General features: G+C 35.0%; 2 protein-coding genes and 1 long non-coding RNA gene across 4 annotated transcripts in view; 1 reads left to right on the top strand and 2 right to left on the bottom strand.

Moving 5' to 3' along the window:
• Nucleotides 1-10,980, top strand: part of LOC105197719 — a 40,741-nt gene extending 29,761 nt beyond the window's left edge. Inside the window, 2 exon segments of the mRNA XM_011164218.3 lie at nt 4,170-4,332; nt 6,554-10,980. Coding sequence (XP_011162520.2) covers nt 4,170-4,332; nt 6,554-6,798 — 408 coding nt within the window. The 3' untranslated portion in view covers nt 6,799-10,980.
• Nucleotides 392-4,171, bottom strand: LOC120358902. Its single transcript, XR_005575779.1, has 2 exons — nt 2,837-4,171; nt 392-1,682 (listed from the first exon to the last, which is right to left on the bottom strand). It is a non-coding gene; the product is annotated as an uncharacterized LOC120358902 (long non-coding RNA).
• LOC105197720 overlaps nt 10,282-21,153 on the bottom strand; it is a 29,087-nt gene continuing 18,215 nt past the window's right edge. Inside the window, exons 5-12 of one of the 2 annotated variants that reach the window (XM_011164221.3) lie at nt 17,483-17,698; nt 16,678-16,828; nt 16,236-16,426; nt 15,521-15,750; nt 14,724-14,826; nt 14,229-14,556; nt 13,506-13,794; nt 10,282-12,908 (exon numbers count right to left, since the gene is read on the bottom strand). In XM_011164221.3, the coding sequence (XP_011162523.2) occupies nt 12,566-12,908; nt 13,506-13,794; nt 14,229-14,556; nt 14,724-14,826; nt 15,521-15,750; nt 16,236-16,426; nt 16,678-16,828; nt 17,483-17,698 (1,851 nt within the window). In that variant the 3' untranslated portion in view covers nt 10,282-12,565. Of the gene's footprint in view, nt 12,986-13,505; nt 13,795-14,228; nt 14,557-14,723; nt 14,827-15,520; nt 15,751-16,235; nt 16,427-16,677; nt 16,829-17,482; nt 17,699-21,153 lie in introns of both variants that reach the window. The other variant, XM_011164222.3, reaches the window with a different exon arrangement.

Here is a 21,153-nt window from a genome sequence, read left to right as displayed (position 1 = left end):
GAGACAAAAAATTGAGAGAGAAAAAGTAAAGTGAGAATAATTGTCCATCAATAAGATAGAATAATTTTCTCGAAATGTTACTAACAAAAATCTCTCGTCTATATAGATGGAACATACAGATAACACAATACTTACGACACATCTCATATTAAATAGATTATTAATAAAAAGCATGTTTTTTTTTCTTTTTCACACAATTTTTATTTTAATAAGAAAAAAGTTTTCAATCAACTTATTACAAAATCAACACTTGCAGACTATTAATTACATCGAAATAGCTCTATTATATGCAAACTCTGAGTTTATAAACCTTTGTTAATGAAATCTTTGTTGACGAAATAGATTTGCTTGTGTAAAATCTAATCTAACTCTATTAAATCGATTTTAATACCTGCAGACTAATCAAGAAGTAAATTGCGTCCGCCATTGGCAATGAATAGTAATTTAAATTGGATATCGACCACAGAATATGACGCGGCGGTGACTGCGGCGGTTGCATGTGAAAGAACGTCACGTTTTATGAAACCGAAACTGATAACGTCGCCAACGCACTTTGAAAGTTTGTTCTTATCGCAAGACGGCAGCTCGGGTTTCTCCCAATGCGGATGAAAAACTCGCGGTCTTTGCAATCTAGTACAGCTTCAGACTCAGTGAAGGAAATACTCGACTCTTTATTACGATTCTTCACGGAACGATTATTTTAGCGAGTAGAAAAAACAGGATGTAAAATCACGTGTCTGATGGACAAGTCAACTATCAGTATGCATTTTCTCTTTTTCTCTCTGTCAATTCACTTTAAAACGCTTAAAACGCTGATATAAAATAATACAATCTCGATGATCATTTTTATTTAAGCACGCAATAACAAAAATGCATTTGCAAATCATTAAAGGTATTGAAATGTCATCTAAGAGTAAGAAATTCGTAAAAATTATAAAAGAAATCTGTGCGTGACATCTGGAGAATATCTTGAACGCTCCAGGAATTACGTACCATGTAATATAATATTTGACAAATATTCTCCAGGTAGCACCCGTTTCAACACATGTCTCATGGGATATGTCTCAGGAATATCACAATTCCTCAGCAAGATAAGACTTGTCAAGACTTTGCGGATTTCTCTTTGCTGCTCGTGGGAATTCAGTCTCATTACACAATACAGTAATACGTACATGCTAAGCTAAAGCATTTTGAAATTACTCTACGGGAGAACTTACATAAAAAAAAAAAAAAAGATTAAAAGAGATAAAGGAGTAAATGATACATCTAGATAACTCAATTAAATAATGCCACACACTTCCGCTCGTGTGCCAGTAAATTGTCAATCGGCCGAGAAACGTATATCTGACTGGAAATTTAAACTTAAGCTTAAGCCATCTGATCGTGAACTGGACTCAGGTGTTTCTTCAAGTCCTCTGTCCCCCCACCGATCGCGACTTAGTATGTGTCGGAGCAGCCACGACTCGAAGATACTTTTAAAACAATGAGCCGACATTGGCGGACCCTCAGTGAGTGTTTCGGTGTCGATCGTTAATGAACTCACCGTGTTGTCCTCATTCTCAGTTTCGCGATAAGTGAATTTCTTTTGTTCCTCAGCTGGACACGTCCACCATTTTATCGTGGTACACGAGCTCTAACGTGAGTCGCACTTTTCGCCATTCGAAGCCATGGATCATATTTTTCTACGAATAATTTGAAAAATATTAATGCAGGCGAAGCATCTCTGATTGATTCGGTCACCGTATCGTACATTTGGCTCGCGATAAATTTCTGTTCGGAGATCGTTTTATCATACTATTAGACACAATGCTACGCTGATACTTTATCATCGAAAGTACACGATGATGGGCAAAAGGAAACGGAGTCTCTTGAAAGGGGCCAAGGACGAAATCGAATTGGACAGAATGAATAAGCAAAAACAAGGCAAGGTAATATCATTACTCGAGGAAATCCAATCGAGTTAATGTCTTCGCGTTTGCTTCCCTAGTATTATGCTAGTGATATTGTGCGTAATAATTTCACTAATATAATGAGCGTATAAATTTATACGTACAAGTGAAAATAACTTTGCTATATTTAAGCCTACACTGAGAGAAAAAATTCCTAAATTTTAATAAATAATTATTCGAATAGTTCTAATAAAGTATTTACTGTATATAAATATTCACTTTATAAGAAAAAGGATTTTTAAGTTAAATTAGTTGTTCTTGTACTAAATAAATATATATTTACATTTAGTAAATATTTCATTAGTACTATCCGAATAAATGATTATTAAAATTTAGTAATTTTTCCCTCAGTGTACGATATTTAATAATTCCACCGGGGAAAAATCAAATTATCTTAAGAAACTCGGGAATTAACTGAGAAATAAAACATAATTACGAGTGAGCTCCTTTAAAATGAGCCAAGTTGCGTGAAATGATTTGCGAGCAGAAATGCCGCGTTCAAGTGAAATGAGCAATTTAAGTGCCGCACATAACGGCTGCAATATCTAGCAGAGTTTTATCGCGACGCAACGGAAAATCATCTCGTTTATGCAACTAATGTTCCGCTGGGTTAAATAACGTGTGAAATGAAAACGCCGTAACAGGCGTCGTTTGTCCTGAAATCGTGCGCGCAAATGGTCGTGCAAACGACGCGGGCGTACGCATCCGCGTGAAATGGAGCTTCCGTTTTTGCCGAGCGTTATCTCCTTTACATTCCGCTCGACCAGGTTTCCCGAATGTTCCTTTATTTTTCCGCGAGACGTCCGATTCTACCCACGCGCACACATCCGCGCGAAAGAAACCCGTTCCAGCGCGGACAGGAAAATAACCATCGCCTTGATACATACGAAAGGAGGTGATGGAGAACGATGAGCGTGTAGCGGTTGCCTGCGTCCTCTTTTATCAGGTCTCTCGCGTATAGGGGAGAGAAAAGCTCGTCGCGACGCTCGTCCCCAAGGAGGACAAAAAGAAAGGAGGCAAACACCGGACGACTATAGATTAATTATAGCGATAGAACGACGGTGGCGCGCGCGCGGCTTCTTTGTTGGCCCTAATTAAATTGTCCCCTTCCTCGCGCACTCCTTCCACCGCAGTCCATCACCACCTACGGATGATGCTTCTTCTCGTATGAGTATGGATAGTATACGCGCGACGAGGATCTCCTAGTTACTCGCTCGCTTCTCTGTAAGAAGGAACGACGTCCGAAAGAGAGGGAGAAAGAGAAGGAGACATTTGTTTGCGCTCCATTTTGAGGAGATAGGATGTATGGTGTACAATCGCTTCCCTCCGAGATAGCAGAGGCCACGGTATTGCGGCGTGTATATAGCGAAGATTTAACGTGAATCGGTATTTCGGATGGATAGTAAGGAGATGCAGAGATGCGCCAAATTAGAACAGCGGATTAGAGCGACGAACGGTGTGTTGGATAATTGGCGTCAGCGAGGCAATTAGTGCGAACGAAAAAAATTAAGCGATTCTCAGCAAAACAATTTCTGGGTCGCGTACGTAAAGTTCACATTGCGTCCCGAGCATGTTTTGTGACTTTGTTTATTCTTCACTTGCCGATAGTTGCACTCCCTCCTTTCACAATTGATTCACCGCACGAATGAATCTCTGTCGTAAAATAAAAAATCTCTAGACGTGACAGACAACTTTGTGAAGTAATGTCACCATAATTACATAATTGTAAGAAAAGCAAAACTTCGATTCTCTCATTTCTCAGCATTGTATATGGAAACATAAAAATGTATAGTACATTTAGAACTGTGAAATAAAAAAAAGTCGAGGGCGTTTTTTTTATGAGAAAATTAAAAACACGCAAGAAATTTCCTTCGCAAAAATATGATTGTCAGTATGCTTAAGAATTTATTTATTTCATCATAAATATGTTACGCTCACACTCTAATATGTTGATGGATTACGAAAAGCATGTCGAAATTTGCCTATGTTGTTTTCACATGTTTTTTATACGGTTTATTAAGAGTGTATAGAATATTTCTGAATTATTGCTGGCTATTTTTTTTATATTCTACTATTTGGTGAGAAATGTATGAAATGGGATTGAAAAATTGTGAGATATGCCGAGGATATGACCGATATATTTTTTTTATGTAGCTTTGTACGATCGGATTTTGATCAAGACATTTTTACTAGATGGAACGTTTTTATTTATTATTGCAGTTGGCTGCCATCGCCTTGAACTTTGCTGTACTGGTCTCTGCCATTTACGAGGGCATTTACGCCCGAAGAGGTGGCGATCCGACCAAGATTAGGGTCGCCACGGATCCCCGCGGAACCACTATAAATAATCCAGGATATCGGGAATATCACCAACCCACGAACGGTAAGTCCCTGTCCACTGGATTTCGCAGTAATACAATTTCCCAAAATTCACGAGTCGAATATAAATGTCCCTTTTCGATATCACGAAGAATATATGTAGACTCGTCAAACGATTGCTCAGGCTATTAACACGAGTAGCACCTGCTCTTAAAGCACACCTGATTTAACACGAAAGTGCTTCTATTCATTATCGGCCTCGTTTAATATTGGATGCGATAAGCGTAATAAAAAAATGATTTAACATATTATATTATGTATAGAATACTTGCAAGACCAAAAGATTGATTGAACATTTAAATTCAAGCTAATTTTTGTAAAAATTCTCTTGTTTCAGAATTTTCAAAAACCACACAAAGTTCATGTTTTTTCCATGAGTTTTATACAGTTCAATATATATAACAAGAGATGATTTATAAAAATTAGCTTAAAAACTAAAATTATATACTGCTTGGATTTAAATAAATCCTTCAATAAATCTTTTTTTCTTACAAGTATTCTATACATAACATAATATGTAAAATCATTTTTTTATTACTGTTTATCGCATCATCCTATATTAAATGAGGCCTTATATATTATAGGAAAGAAATAACTTATATACATATAACTTATATACATATAAATTATTTTTTTCCTATAATACAATTTGATATATATGTAATAAAATTATATATACACATAAAATTCTATTATGAGAGAAATAACTTTGTTTCGTTAAGACCCGCATCTTTCCTTCTTGAAACATCCAATCTTAGTTTCGCCACAAAGTTGCGATAATTTACATCACAGATCGTATTTGCCAATACATTGGCCGGCTTTCCAGAAAGAACTTGGTTTAGCCGGCCGACATAAAACCGATATGATCCTAAAAAAAGAAGGAAACTTTCACATCTCTCTGGAAGCGAAAGTGATAAAATTTAGAGCTATCCCTAGATATAATAATAGAGAAGGGCGGAGAGAAAAAAAAGAATGAAAGAAAGATAACGCGATAGAACCGACGCGACGCGACGAGAGGGCGACTTGCTCTTTTTACATGCAAATACGCCTATATGCAGATATTAGGCAAATTGTGGTGTGTTTTGGCATATTTGCTCACCGCTGCATACCGTGGCAGCGTTGTTGCGGTATACCGAATAAGCCTGTCGCAATGGCGATTATGCTACGCTCGCGCGTCTTTGCCGCATTGCTGCGCGTAAAGGTCTTCCTCAATGCACATCGAATCCATCCACCGTAACTCGACCTCATCGTATATTAGATCGTAAAATAAAGTGACTTTTTCATCGTCCTGGTACGCGTAACGTTTGTCAATGTTGCAGTATACTGCACCTACTGCGCACGTACCGAATTTCAAGTTGCAAATCAATAAAAATTTCTATATAACGTACATTTACATTTACAATATTGCATTTGTATTCTGGTATATGTGCCAAAACCGCGGAATGTATGTAATATATTACAGAAATGTTGTTTGCCATGTATCGCTCTTTAGCTAACATATATCATAGCTCTTGAGCATTTGTACATTTTTACATATTATATTGATAATATTTTATGCAGATCTCCGCTGTCAGAGATACTGCAGACTGAAAGTTTGGAAACGCTTAAAATTTTATCAAATTTTCGTAAAAAGTTAGATATCAAAAAAGTTTTTAAAAAATTTTGAAAAAATTTCAACGATTCAACGATTGTGTGTGTAACGAATATTTTTTTCTCTCATCACTTTTTCCTGGAAAAGTTCCACTTTGTTTCAAAGTTAAAAAGCATTTTATAAAAGATGAGATTTTTTTAAACAAAAACATGATACCATTGCAAAAAATTATCGTACTAATTTTTAAAAAAAAAAAGCATTTAAAAATACCTTTATGCTAAAATTTGTCTGACAGCGCTGCAAAATAAAATAAAAATATTCAAAATTTCGACTTAATGTAATTTAGGAACGAAATGTCATAGAGATGAAATTAAAACAGAGATTTAAACCTCTGCCTTTGCTCTTTAAAAACTTTGGTCGTTTAAAAACTTTTCTACTTTTGTTTTCCCAAATATAATATCCAACTTTTCACGAGATGTGAGAAAGTAGCAATCTTTTGGTCTGCAGCGTACGTAAAATATTTATAATTCGATTACATTTTTAATATAAAAGCAATAAAAGTTTCTCAATTCCAGCGAGCGTGAAGAACGGAGCGGAAAGTAATAATCGCGTCGTTAATTTTGTTCCATCGCAGGTGGTTCGATCTCGATGACAGACGCCAGCGGCAAGCCGTATGTCGGCGGGGCCGGAAACGGATCGACGGCATCGGTAGCGACCGCCGGAAGCGTGGCTAGCACAGCCTCGCCCCTTAGGAGCTCCCTGAAGAAGCCGAAACCCCTCGGCATTCATAATCCTGGCTTCTCGACGCACAGCCCGACCTTGTCGAGGAATGGCTCGCAGAAGAAAGTGCGCATACAGACGCACTCGACGGAAGTTTAGCCGACGCGGCGACGCTCTCCTCACGCCGACGTTGTCAGCGTGAGAGTTGGCTACGTGATTGCAACACCCGTCGTCGTTTAAGGCTGTTGCGACAGGAAATCGAATGGCGATGACAAGACTTCTACTCGAAAGTAGTTCCACGTGCGTGTTCCATTAACGGTAGGTGGTATCCAATATTACTATCGTTGATCCAGCGCGAGAGAGCGCGATCAAAGACGAAGTCCGTGTCGAACGGTCCTTGCTGTTCCACTGTGGCCGATGATGCGAAAGTTCTTTGTCGATGACGTCGTACGTGACTTCGATAATGGGACTTTTAATGTGTTCTAAAGGCGCGAACCAAGTCGTTCGCGAGTTTGGTGTATCATTACGACGACAGAATGTAAATAAGCTTGCACGATCGATAATCGCCGGAACTCTTCGAAGCTACCTGAGTTAAATATCAAACAAATTCAGATCAAACGCGCGAATAATAGCGACTCGAATACTAGGTTTCTTTTCCAATTTTTCTACAATATCTTTACACTTACTGCTCGTGAGTGTGGACTAACGGAATGCAAATCAACTATAAAAGTATAGAACGGGGGAGAATAGGTTGGAGTAAAATAGAGAAATATATCGTACATATGTTAAAGAAAACGAGAGAACCTGCAATTGTTATACATCTGATTAATCGTTATGATTACGCAGCATATAAAATATAAAAAAAAAATTAAGAAAGCATTGCATAACGTAAAATATAATACGTATGTGTGTATGTGTGCGTGCGTGTGTAAGTGATAAAAATTCTGACCTAATATCATGCGTACGTTTTTATAAATCTTATGAAGTGTCGAACAATAAAATTACCACGTTACACAGGATATCAGGGTATCCATTGCATAATCTCATTAATATTTCAAGTGAAAAATTAATAAAATCGACATTAATTCAAACGCCGATAAATATTTGAAATTATCTGTGTCATTACAAATTGCTCGTATAAATTTACAATGTCCAAGCAAAAATTGATTCCAATGCATTCGACAAATCTTTTAAATAAAATATATTAGAGAAAAATGTGAATTTTAATGTAAAATGAAAAGAGCTAGTACAAAATGTTATACTAGCTAAAAATTACTTTTAATATTTGTTGTTGCTTTGAAATGAAGACTGTATTCTATCATAATACTCTATATTAACCCATCTTACTCTCTTGCCTTAATAAGTATATTCTATACACAAAGAATATAGAGAACTGATAATGAGCACAAAATTATTATAATAATGATCTCTAAGATAAATTATTTTCTTCGTGAAAGTTTGCAAATAATACAAAATTGTTGTATCGTATTATTTAAAGTATAATCACGAATTTCATTTCTACATTCTTTTCTTTGTATTGTAAGATATTTGTTTATTATATATCTGAAAAAATTTTAAACTGAATTCAATTTTCATTAAAACAAAAATTATTCTGATAATATCCTGCTTGTAACAAAACACGATTATTTTAGTCATGTTGCTGGAGAGTTATTTCATTACGTATTCAAAATGCAATAAATAATATTTGCTATCATTATTTAATTAACAATAAGTGCAACTTTTAATGTTAAAGTTTAATGAGATATTAAGATAGATAAATTGGAATTTTTATAATATGTGATTTCTATATTTGTTACATACACACACATAAAATCGAAATAATTTTTACGATTATTTTTTATGTGACCGTTGATACATCTGAAATTCGATCATTAATAGCGATAATTTTCTAAAACATCTTCGTACTCTTGAAAGGATAGAGCAAAAAGGAATTATTAAAGATGTATATAATGTAAGACATACACGGCAATGAACCGTTACCGAGAATTTAATAATTGACTCGTGTAAGATTTTTTCCGATTTAATATATAAATATTAATGGTATAATTACATATTATTTTTATTATTAACAGTTTTCCGTCCAATCAAGTACTTTGTAATATTTAGTATTAATGTTTATTAATGTTTTGCTGAACGTTTTATTAAAATAATGTTCAAAGGTTGATGTATTACGTAGAAATTATTGCGAACTTTGAAAATATTTGATTTATTTATTATTAAATTGTTTAAGTTATACGATACACTTTAATTGATAAAAAAATGATTTCAATTGATAATTAAGAGTTGGTTGTACCAACTCTTAATTAATCAATATCGCTTGATATTAATTATAATGCAAAGATTATAGCAATTTATATAACAAATTGAATTTTGAAATGGATAAAATTAGCTGTAAAATTAAATCAAATTATTATTGCAACAATTTCTTTCTTATATTTCAAATAATATAATTTTCATTAAGTTTTCTAAAAACTTAATTGTTGATTATTACTATTCGACATAACGGATTGCCGTGATTGAAAGTCGCAAGATGCGTGATATGTTTTCCTCCTTTTTTTTTCTTCTCTTTATATTTTCACGTTTTCTTTTATATTATTAATCTTAGTAATAATAATCGTACTTGTCCTCATCGCAAGAGGAAAGTGAAATCATATTACAGCATTGCATCCGTCCAGCCCTACGTAGGCAGCTAGCTGTGAAAACGGCAAGAGAAAGAGAGATATATAAATATATAAATATATATTTATATTTTATATAGTGGTTGTTTTAATATAATATATATATATATATATATGTTACATACATACATATCTATATGTATATACATATACGTGTATATGTATGTAATAAAGAGAGAAAAATATATACATATCTACGTACATATATGTATTTACGTACGCGAAACAAAAGTTTATTATTCGCGTGTCTTATATCGTGGAGATCGAGGCACACATCTGTTTTTTTTTCCATCCGAATAGTATTATTATATTTTTACCGCTTACAATTTTCTCTTTATCGTAATTATTGTTATTATATAATCAGCGTATCTTTATTTTTACACAAATATTTATATATGACACTGTTCGAGAGCCGGCCTCGTTAAAATGTATCGTGTCGCGAATCATGATCGTTTAAGATCGTCTTATCAGTCAATCGAGATGGTTTCCTAAATACTAAATATATTTGTTTATATGTGCACGTTCAAAATATAATTTATTATCATATGCGGCCCTCTCACAAAACGATCGTACGAACGCAAAATTAATCAAATTATTGTAGAAGTTAAGTTTTAGGTTTATCTGGTAAGTCGAACGCAGCGAAAATAGTCGCGACACTTCCCATACACACAATACACTCTTGTACTGAAACCTTTGTAAAAGGTACCACCGAATAATTTGTTCCAGTAATACCTTATAGCAAACACATCGCAATAATAGGTTAAAATTACTGCGACGGAAGATAATTTTGTATCAGAGTAAAAGCAATTTTCATATGATTATATTTACGGTAATTAATCATAATGAAGGAGGAAGCGAATATCTAATTTACTGCTAACTCTTTGAGACGTTATAGTGCACAAGTCATATCCCTTTAGAAATCGAATTGTTTCACTACATTCGATTTACTATTTTTTATTCAATTGAGTGGCATGGTAAATTGATATCACTTTTTCTATTTTAAAAACATCAATATAAAAATCAAAGATAAACTTTTTATTTTTTTAAGAAGTGTCAATGTCTCAGTTATTAATTTTTTTTTTTTGTCAATGTTAAACTCATAATTTAATTAGAAAAAAAGATGTCAAAATATTTCTTTTATGCTGGTGCAAAATCATCCTTGCAAATTCTTTATATCATCCCACAAGATTGTTGTGACATATTTCATTTCCTTGTTATCGTTCATACTAGATAATGTTAATAGTTAACTTCTATTATTTAGTGAGCCGGTCAAGGATGTGTAATCGTATATATTGTATATACCTACACGCAGATATCCGTTCACATTCTAATGCGAACGATATATTTGTCACATTTGCACCTATCTACTTGTTAAGTCGGCTGTTTTTGTAAAGTTCGTACGTATTCAATGATATTATTGATAACGTGATATAAAGTGATTCTACGCAATCAATATTATTATACAACATATCTTATATTATTCAGTGTTCCTTTAATGAATATTGATATCGAGCAAATATTATACCTACATATTATTGGCACAATATAGTTGCATTAATAATATTGATTGTGTAGATGCTATTTAAGTGCTTGTCAAGGACGGCACGGTAAGAAATTGAATAATAAACGAGTTTCAATAAAATGTATGCATGGCCTTTATCATCATTGGAGATCTCTGATTTTTTACAGGGTACTCGTCATTTCTTTATCGAGTAATGAGCATTTCTAGAACAAGATATATATTAGGATTACTGAATAATCAAGTACACAATATTATTATATTTTAATCTAAAACTGCATCTCTTTTATTGCAACATAATAGTGTCAAGATATTAATATTTTAAAAAATTAACTTGGGTGTGTATTTATTTTTTTCAAAGGTACTGAAACGTTTTATAAAATATTTGTTATAATTCTACTTTTTCTATAAGTATTTATAGGACAACCCCGTATAACAAAGGACTGAGGACTAAATTATAAAATTCTAAAATAATTCTAAAATAATTTATGAGAAACTGACTTCTTATTTTTTAAAAATTATGTATATAAAATATATTGAACCGTTTTATGACATAACAGTAATTTAGGAAAAGGATTTAGAAGCATTCGAATTTTTTATCTTACTTATTTAGCAACTGGGTTGATCTGCGACGAAGCTGAAATAAGATGACGCATAGTAAAAAAATTAACTTTTATTTATTAACTTACAGAAAGAAAAAGAGAGAGAGAGAGAGACACTGAAAAAGAAAACTTAACGATAACATTGATAATATAATATAACGCACGTGTCTCTCTCACGACAGTTCACGATAATAATTATGTCGCAGAGAGGACAAATTAGAAAAGACGAATAAATTTTGAGTCTCTCATCGTCACCGTCGACAACTGCAATTAAGGTAAGTACAGACGAGATAACGACTTTCAGGCTAGCATCGAGCTCGCGGCAATTAATGCTTCTATCGCGCGAGAAGTAAGATAATATTCTACGTATACCTTTTACGCCAATTTTCTTGTCCTTTCGAGCACCCGTTACTTAACTTTGTCAAGGTCCGTCCGACCGAAGGGTCGATAAAACCCCGTCGTGAAACGAGAATGCGCATTTCGTCAAGGAGATCCTTCGCGAACACGAGGACGGCACTAGTCTAGGAACCAACAAATGTCTCGCGATTCACCAAATCGTGCGATCTCGCGAGATTATGAGAAACGTATTAAGGAACACTTTTCCAGGCCACGCCTGACCGGCAGTGACTGTCCCATTCATCGCATCGAAATTCGAGATCGTGAGGCGAAAGCGACATAATTTGATCGACGTGTGTCATCTAGTGAAAAATAATGCTCTTTTTGCAGAGATAGGAATTTTAATCGAAAAAAGAAAATTTAGAGCTATCTTTTGGAATGCGACGTGCAATGTAACACTTGATAAATTTCTTCTTGCTAGAATAATTCAGATAAATATTTTAAAATAGTAATATGAAAGAGCAATGAAATAATGAGGAAGATATGCCTATGACCGTATTATACTTTTCACGCATCTTTAAATTATATCGATCGAATGTAAATTAAATTTTTAAATTTTATTCGCTGTTAAAGATAATAATAATAATATATAGATGGCAATTTGCGTTCAAGTCATCTACTATATAATAATTGTACGTACCATGATCCGTCGCTGACATTCAATAAGCAATTTCGAATCTCGATTCGATATTGTAATCGCAGATAATAAATTAAAAGTATCCCTCCCTATCCTTCGGAGCACTGGAGATCAATTCTCGCCTCTTCCACACCGGTTGCACCGGCACACGTTGCTTCTGCGTCGATACCGTCGTGGAGGCGGGGGCGGAAGGCGACGTCGTCGACGTGGACGTCACGCCAAGCGGTGTCTTGCCAGCCAGGGTGTCGGCATCGGGTATATGACGCGTTTGATGCCTCGAGTCCGTGTACCGCCTCTTTGTGTACTTCTTACTCTCGCTCGAAGTTCCCGTCGAGTTCTTGCTCGTTTGCAGGGTCGTGGGCTCGACATCTGACCGCGAGATCTGCAGCATTCTCTCGATATCGGCGGTCTTGGACCTGAATCACGCGAGCGCACCTTCGCGTTAGTTCTGCGGAACACTCGCAGAATTTTCACGAACGATCTCTAACATTTGCTAAACGATAGAAAATTGAATCTTTATTTCAATCGGAATTATTTCTGTATTATGCTTATCTTTTCAATAACGTTGACTGCGTAAGGACTATTTAAATATAATTTATGAAATGACATTCCTATAAATATCTACATAATAATTACATTTTGAAATAATAGTTTAATCACAAATTTTTATTTATGTGCGACTTAAAGCACTAAAATGCTACAAAGAAATCATATAAAACCACAAGTTGTCCTACATTCTTTTATACTCGTAACAGAAGATATTTAAAAAAATATATATTCAGTATACGCAGTAGAATAAATATTCATAAGTCATGATTACATAGAGGAAGAATCCTTTATTGTGTATTCGCGCATAAATCTCAATAAAGAACGTAACAGTTTGCTAACTGAGCAAGCCGTGCAAAACTTCGCAAAGACCGCCGCTTTCTTGCTTAAAGCGAACTTAACGCGAAGAGAGGGGGACCACGGGGAGAGGAAGGGTTAACCGCAGCAGGAGGCAACAGGATACTCACCTCAAAACCGCACCGCCGATACTAGTGATGCTTGGCGTGTACGGCACCGCTGCACTCCTACTCGCTTCCTGCTGGCCGGTCGATCTGTTCACCTGCCTTACTTCGCTCGAGGTCGTGAATGAGACTCTCTGGAGAACCGCCTGCTGATCCGGGATATATGAAACAGCGGTGACCGCGCTGTCGGGACTCGCCGGAGGCGACGACGCCCATGAGGGCGGGGAACTCAACGCTTGATCGCCCGAGAGGGTCGCCGAGGAACCCACGGCGCTATCACTTCCGTGTCTTCCTCCTGAAAGCAAAGAAAATAGGCTGAAATTAAAACCTTGTTTTCTATTTCATCTATTAATTTATCTTTCTTTTATCACGAAATTCTATCATGTAATATACTATACATATGTATGAGTGATCAAAGGATATACGTGAATTTTTTATATTTCATTCTTCTCTTTACTTCAAATCTTTATATTTATATATTTATTTTTTCTTAATAATTTATCTAATGAATTCATAAACTCGATAAGTATGACTTCTTTTAATGGCTGTTACATCGTTGAACCATTTACCTTTGATGCTTCTTAAACTTGACTTGAAATTAAATTAATTGTGGAAGTAACATAGATTAATGTCATATATAAATTATTCTTCGCGGGTTTCATTAACGACCATTACATTTGATTTATTGCCCTTCGATTTAAGAATCTGAAATGTTTTTGCAACACGTACCTTCGCTGCAACCGGAAATGGACCTCTGCCTCTGTCGCCTCGGGGGAGCGCTCGGTTGCTTCGGTGCTTCCTCGATGTAAGGAATGTCCGGATCGTCGAGGTTCAAGGTGAACGCGTCAGACATGGGTATGGTGAGACTGGCGGTAATCACTATCGGCGAGGATCTTCGCCGAGGATCGGATGGATCCTCGCTCGATCCACTATCTACGCTGTTGCTCCTGCCCTCCTCCTTCCTTCGACTTCCTGGTCTCTTTGATCGTCGGTGCTTTGGTCCAATATCACCGCCGACACCCGCGGTCTGGTGTAAACATTGTTCTCTCGTCCACATCTGTAACAAAGAAAACTTTCTATTTTCAATGAACTTCACGTGTAACGTATTAATAAAATAATGGTATCAATAAAATATATATTATTTTAAAGATCCTTTCCGGTGATTTAATTCCATTCAAATTAAATGCCAATTAAATAGATAACAAAGGCGTGATTTCACAATACCTTTCTCGTCGTAGTTGTCGCTGTGGTTGTCGACATGGTCAGTGTCTCTTCTACCGAGAACGTCTCCGCCTCGCTGCAAGGATCTACTTCATCCCCGCATTGCCTGTAAAAGCACGTATGGAATTTTCCTTCAATATTTTTGTAAATACATTATTAAACGATTCGTAAACATACAAAGAATATCATCATCGTACAGCTACGACAATATTGATCGAGCGCTGCTCACGGGCGATAGTAAATCTCTCGGATAAAAATTTTCACAACAAAAATTCACAATTCAAAAATCTTTTTACACTGACAGAAAAATAACTAAATTTTAATAAATATTTATTTGAATATAGTTGCAATAACATATTTACATACGGTACATAAATATTTATCTAATAAAAAAATAATAGTTAAATTAAATGAATGGTTCTTGTAATATAAATATTTATTTACATTTACTTAATTTTATTGCAACTATTGAAACAGATATTGATTAAAATTTAATAATTTTTTTCTCTCAGTGTAATAAAAATATATGATACCAATTTTATCTTATACCTAACTCTTGGATACAAAATATACAGATCAATAAATAATTAATCACATTTAGGAAAACTCTTAGCTTTAGATCCATAATATGATGTGCATGACGTTTAAGAAACATATCGACGACTTAAATGTGTTTTATGATATCATTTAACTGTAGCAATTCAATATAAAACGATCGAAGTACTGACGTACTCTTCCTGATTACCAATCGTAAACTAATTGTTCGAAAAGATGATAAACAAGCACGTGTGATAACTCACTCTTCGACGCGACGAGATAGGGCGATATCCAACTCCGCCGGATGAGTATCCATCATGTGCTGATATACTTCGTCCAATAGCGCCGCTGGTACCGTGAACAATGTCGACGTGTGTTCCAGAAGTGTTCGCACCACGTTTATCACGTCTATTCTCTCCTCGGCCCTCTCCGATGAGAGCTCCGATCTCATTTGACTCGGTTTGACGCAATGCAAAATATTCGGTGCAAACACCTGGAACGCGCGATCAGATGTTTCTGATTTGTACATCACCCAACTCAGCGTATCGATTCCCAATTTAATTTAATTTTTTCGTAACGGTCGCAATGATAGACGGCAGCCGAGAGCACATATCGACTATCGAATTAATTAATCATATGTTTTGGTACGAATGTTCATTATAATATAATGATATTATTGCCATTTGCATAAGAATCATGGAAATAGGATCGAAGTTTATTCTTGTTGAAAAGTTTCTCGGTCAAAATTAAGACCAGAATGCTTCGTTCTTAACAGATTAATTAAAGAAGGAAACTTCGAAATATGAAAATTCTCTATTTAAAATTCCATTATTATTTTGAGTAATAAAGATTTCTTATTGTGTATTTTTTCCAAGAGGCGAGGAGAAAAGAGAAAGATCAGAATGCAACGCGCAGTTTAAAAAATCGAACGGAATATCGAAAAGAAATGAAAGTTGGAAAATGCCATGCGATACTGACAGTCGCGAGATTCGTCGTGTCCATTTTATTTCCTGGGATCCACTCTCCCGCCTCATTCTTTTGGTCCTCACTGTGCGCCGCAACGGCACTCAAAAAGTTGAGAAGTGTCCAAAGAGTTTCGCGATTGGGCGTGGGCAGAAGCTGAATGAGATGCTGCAAGGCCTCTTGCTGCAGTCGCCTGTTTCTGATTTCTGAAAAATATTTGAATAACTCTCTTATCACGCTTTCGCCGAACGCGAAAGTTGGAAGATTGAGAATTCATCGTTGGCAAAATGGAAAGATTATAGGAAACGATCGACGCCTCGGCATGCAAGCGGTTTTTGAATCGCGGATTTTGAATGCGAAGTTAATGCTGTCGGGATTGGATTACGAGAAAGCTGGGAGAGAGATAATAATGGCGCGTCAGCAGCTCGTGTCGGATTAAAATCTGATTTTTGCTTACTTTGAGTATGCACGAAGGCCTGATATAGATCCCTGCAGAGCAGGGGATCTGGCAGATCACGGAAATATTCCTTCAAGAGGGTAGCTACGTCGTGGGGACATTGATCGGGACCTATCTTTGTCTCCCGACCGCAATCAAAATCTTCTCTTAACTGGAATAATTATGGAAATGTCACGCTTAAGGTTTGCACAAAAGATATATACCATTTCAGAAGAAATCTCTTAATTTGGACAAATGTAATAATCACGAGGGTTACTTTAAACAAAAAAAAATGAATATTAAATAGATAATAATACGTTTTTTTATATCGTCGAAGTAATATCGATTCTCCGTTTGATAAATATTTAATTTCCACTAGCAATTGTAATGGATAGTATTACGAGGACATTAAGGAGAAATCCGATATCGCGCGTCGATTAAAGTCTAAAGAAAATGTATCTAAAGGAATTACCAATTTCCGATTTAAGCTCACATTAACCCAGAAACAGTGACTGAGTTTTCAAATACGTTTAATTACTTTTGTTAATTAAAATGTTGAACTTTTATTATAAATTTATTTATATATGTTATTTCCCTTTTTGTTCTAAATAAAAATATAACAATGAAAAATATTGCGTTTTAAAGAATATGCGCGGACTAATTGAAAAAAACGATAATCGCACATTGTATCGTATAAAGTTTAATTGTTTTTCGATACTTTTCGCGTTAAAAAAATTAAAACAGTTATTCTTGATATCTTTTCCAATATGAAGGAATATCAAGGTGAATAGGAAAATGTCATTATTAAAGAAGAAGACCGTCGTACCTGCCTCACCCTTTTCTTCGAGGGTGATACGCGAAACACGCCCAGAGTCCGAAGACCGGTGGCTTCAAGGTGTCTAATGCATTGCCTCACGATACCTGGTACCATATCCCATTCATTCGCCAGACCTCCTCCGCTACTGTCACTCAGCTCGAGTACTCCGGGATCGCTTCCTGTAAGAGCACCACCCTTCGACGACAGGGACTCGCAGGAACCTCCCTAGTTGAATGAAAGAATTAAACGTCATTCGTATAAGAGAGCAAATAAATGGGAAGGTATACACAGAAAAGAGAGAGAGAACAGAAATTGGAGATCTGCGGATACATCGATGGCCTTTTTCAATATAATATGAAAGATCTAAATGTCTCTGACATACAATTTATTTTCAAACTAGGCTGCATACCAAATTCAAATCATCAGTCTTGAACGTACGTGATCTATAAAATTAAACGACCAATCTCATATATCGCAAGGGGTGTGTTGCCTGTCCCCTCATTTAATGACATGTCAATTACGGCCCGCACAAACGAGCCGTATCATGTAAAAGCGCATTTCATATTCGAGTGTTTTAGTGAACGGATCGTTTACCATCGTTTAGAAATGATTAAGTGTAACCCTTCGTGAAATTGAGAGTTTCTAATTAATCTGCGGTTAAAATTAGCAATTCCGTTCCCCTTCTATTCGCGTCCCTGATGTCACCTCTATCTATGATGTCACCTCGGACGCGACAGATGCACGTGACGTCGGCACGAGAATTGTACGTCGACCTTTTCGTGTCGCATGTAGACGATCGATCAATCGTGTTAGGCGTGGTCCGATGTGAGAAAAATGATGCTAGAGATAGATCAATTAAATCTTGGATTTTTTTGATTTTTTGCGAATTAAGATAACTTTGGGTCATATAACTTCATATTTTCAAACTATAAAAACGAAACAAATCTGTTTTAAAATGAATCTTCGTCACACGCAAGCTTTTTTTACGAAAGTCTTGAGCCTTTCAGCAGATTCAATCGAATTTTATGAGACCGATTAGACGATAAATATGTGATGCCGCTTTGAATAATGTGGACCTTTATTGTTATACGACTTGTTATATTACTTCATCGCATTCCCTTCAGAATAGTAATAAATAGTTATAAAAGAGCTTTGGTATTGCTGGCACCATGACATTTTCTCTAATGATCTCTTTCTCTTTCTACCGTAGATTAATCGTTTAATATCTTTTATCGAGCAGCCGGAAGTAAACCGTGTGCGAGGGCGGTAGAGATATTATAAAATATATCGGTGCTCTATTTCTGCCGATGAAGCATAGATATTTCGGGTCCCGTGAACAGCTGATTTAGCTCTTGGTTGTAAAAATTTCAAGTGCAAACGACACACCACTTTCTGGTTAAATTGCACACTAGTTTATTATCGTGTTCAATTATCTTGTTTCATTTGATATAAAATATTTTATCTTTCTTTGTACATACATTGCTCACTTTTTCTCTCTCCTTTTTTTGAGTTTCTAAATAAAATTATTACTTTGTTCCTATTTTCTGTCTCTTGTCCTAATTGTTGATATATTATTATTCTTTTCCTGTTTAATGTTACTTGCTTTGTTGTCATCGCGACTCTAAAAGAGATTTAATATTTTTATGTAAATTATCGTTGTCTTCATTTTTTCTCTTGTCAAACATCTGATTAATTGATTCAACGATCAAACTTATGGAACAAACTTCTTTCCAGTCAGATATTAATAGATTTTAATGGTTTTTTAAACACTGAACAAAAATGTGACTGGCAAAAACAACTTGTGACTGATAAAGCATAAACAAAATGAGATGTGAGATTTCAAAGAAATAAAAAAAGTAATTTCTTTGTGCCAATTTATATGTCGCTTTGCGCACCATGATATATAAATTGTGATGTCTTACACATCGAATCATAAATACGTTTATAAAAAGAGTTTTCCCGAAAGGTATCATAAAATTGTTTTTTACTCGATTATATAATGTCACACGTTATCGTAGATTACGGTCGATAGCTATAGCCATTAGCTCTATACCGAAGTCAGTCGTCGATGCGTGATAATATAAAATATTGAGAGCAGTGTCAGATCGTAAGTATACATCGAAATGTCTACCGACCGACGGCTTTCTTAAAATAACGATGAACGCTTGTTCTCGAACAAAGTGTAAAAAAATTTGTTTTCTACTTAGACGGCGACGCGTCTGATATCAAAATATTAACTGCCGACTGAGAAACCAAAAGATTTATCACGCGCCCAGAAAAAGAAAGAGTGAAAAATCGAAATGAAATACAATTTTTATGCCGGGTATTTTCATAAAACTGAAGATAAGAAAAAAAATGTGCGCTCTTCGATGTTCTTAGAATAAACTTTTCTTAAGTAAAAAGTTTCCGCGATCGTTCGCGATTTTGTTAGATTTTGAAAGTTGAAGGGTAGTACGAAATATAGAATTCTACGTAGATAATCTGAAAAGTCTTGACAAAAAAAATTCTTTATTTTACACCCAGCTAGCACATAATTCATTGAATATCTTCAGATCCTTCACTAGGAAGACTGAATATTCATAAAAGCTTTTTTAAGAAAATAGATATTCTGAGAATATTCTTGCGTATTTAAAAATACATATTCTTAGACATTCTTCGAGAGTCTCACACGGAGGATAGAGTATTCTCTGCATGACGCGGTAATCATTATTTTATTCTACTTTACAAGACTCTTAAATATGAAGAGTCAAATTTAGAGAATATTCCATAGAATATTTATTCAATTATGAATATTTGAACTAAAATTACAGAGAAGATTCATATTCCTGTAATAATAGTAATAGAATATTCATTCAAAAATATTTGCATAGGAAGAGTTATAATTAGAATATACAAAAATACGGAATCTTCTTCCGGTGTGCTGGCTCGGTAGATAAAGTTAAGTTTTATTTCATTTCCAAATCATTCGTTATCACGCATGTGTGTGAGTGTAAGATGGATATTTTAGCATCCACGTATAAATATTCTTCTATCAAAATTAATTAATAATACAATGTAAAAAACGGCACCCTTACAAATATAGATATCTCGAGTTCGATCCTTCATCATATTTAAAAGAACTTTTAAAATTTGTTAATATACACTGAAAAAAAATTACAAAATTTTAATAAACATTTGCTTGAATACTTGCAATGAAATATTTACCAAGTCTAAATAAATAGTTATTTAGTACAAGAATCACATTTAAGTATTGTTTTTTTTTTCATTGAGTAAATATTTATGTACTGCAAGTAAATATTTCATTGCGAGTATTCAAACAAATATTTAATAAAATTTAACAATTTTTTTCTTAGTGCACTCTCAAGTTTCTAAAATAAATGTCTGCACTTTATTTAGATAAAAATAAAATGTAATCTAAATTAATTGTCTTTGAAATTTCCAGAAATTTCCAAAGGGTAGAAATTAATCTGACACGGTAGACTTATGTTTATAGAGTAAGGGTTAATAATCGCCACATTAAGTATAAGGAGGCCGCTATAAATGTATATCGCGTCTTCGAATCAAAGTGGAATATAGGATAAGTGCGTATTCGTGTGCTTGTCGATTACGCGTATCCGTCGAAAAATAACCACTTGCAAGCTCGACGTCTGGCCCGCGTCGCAAGTAGTCGGTCATCGATG

The sequence above is a fragment of the Solenopsis invicta genome, chromosome 10 (genome assembly GCF_016802725.1).
Source record: "Solenopsis invicta isolate M01_SB chromosome 10, UNIL_Sinv_3.0, whole genome shotgun sequence".
Lineage (NCBI taxonomy): Eukaryota > Metazoa > Arthropoda > Insecta > Hymenoptera > Formicidae > Solenopsis > Solenopsis invicta.
Note: the sequence above shows the minus strand (reverse complement) of the source record. Positions and strands in the feature narration are given on the sequence as shown.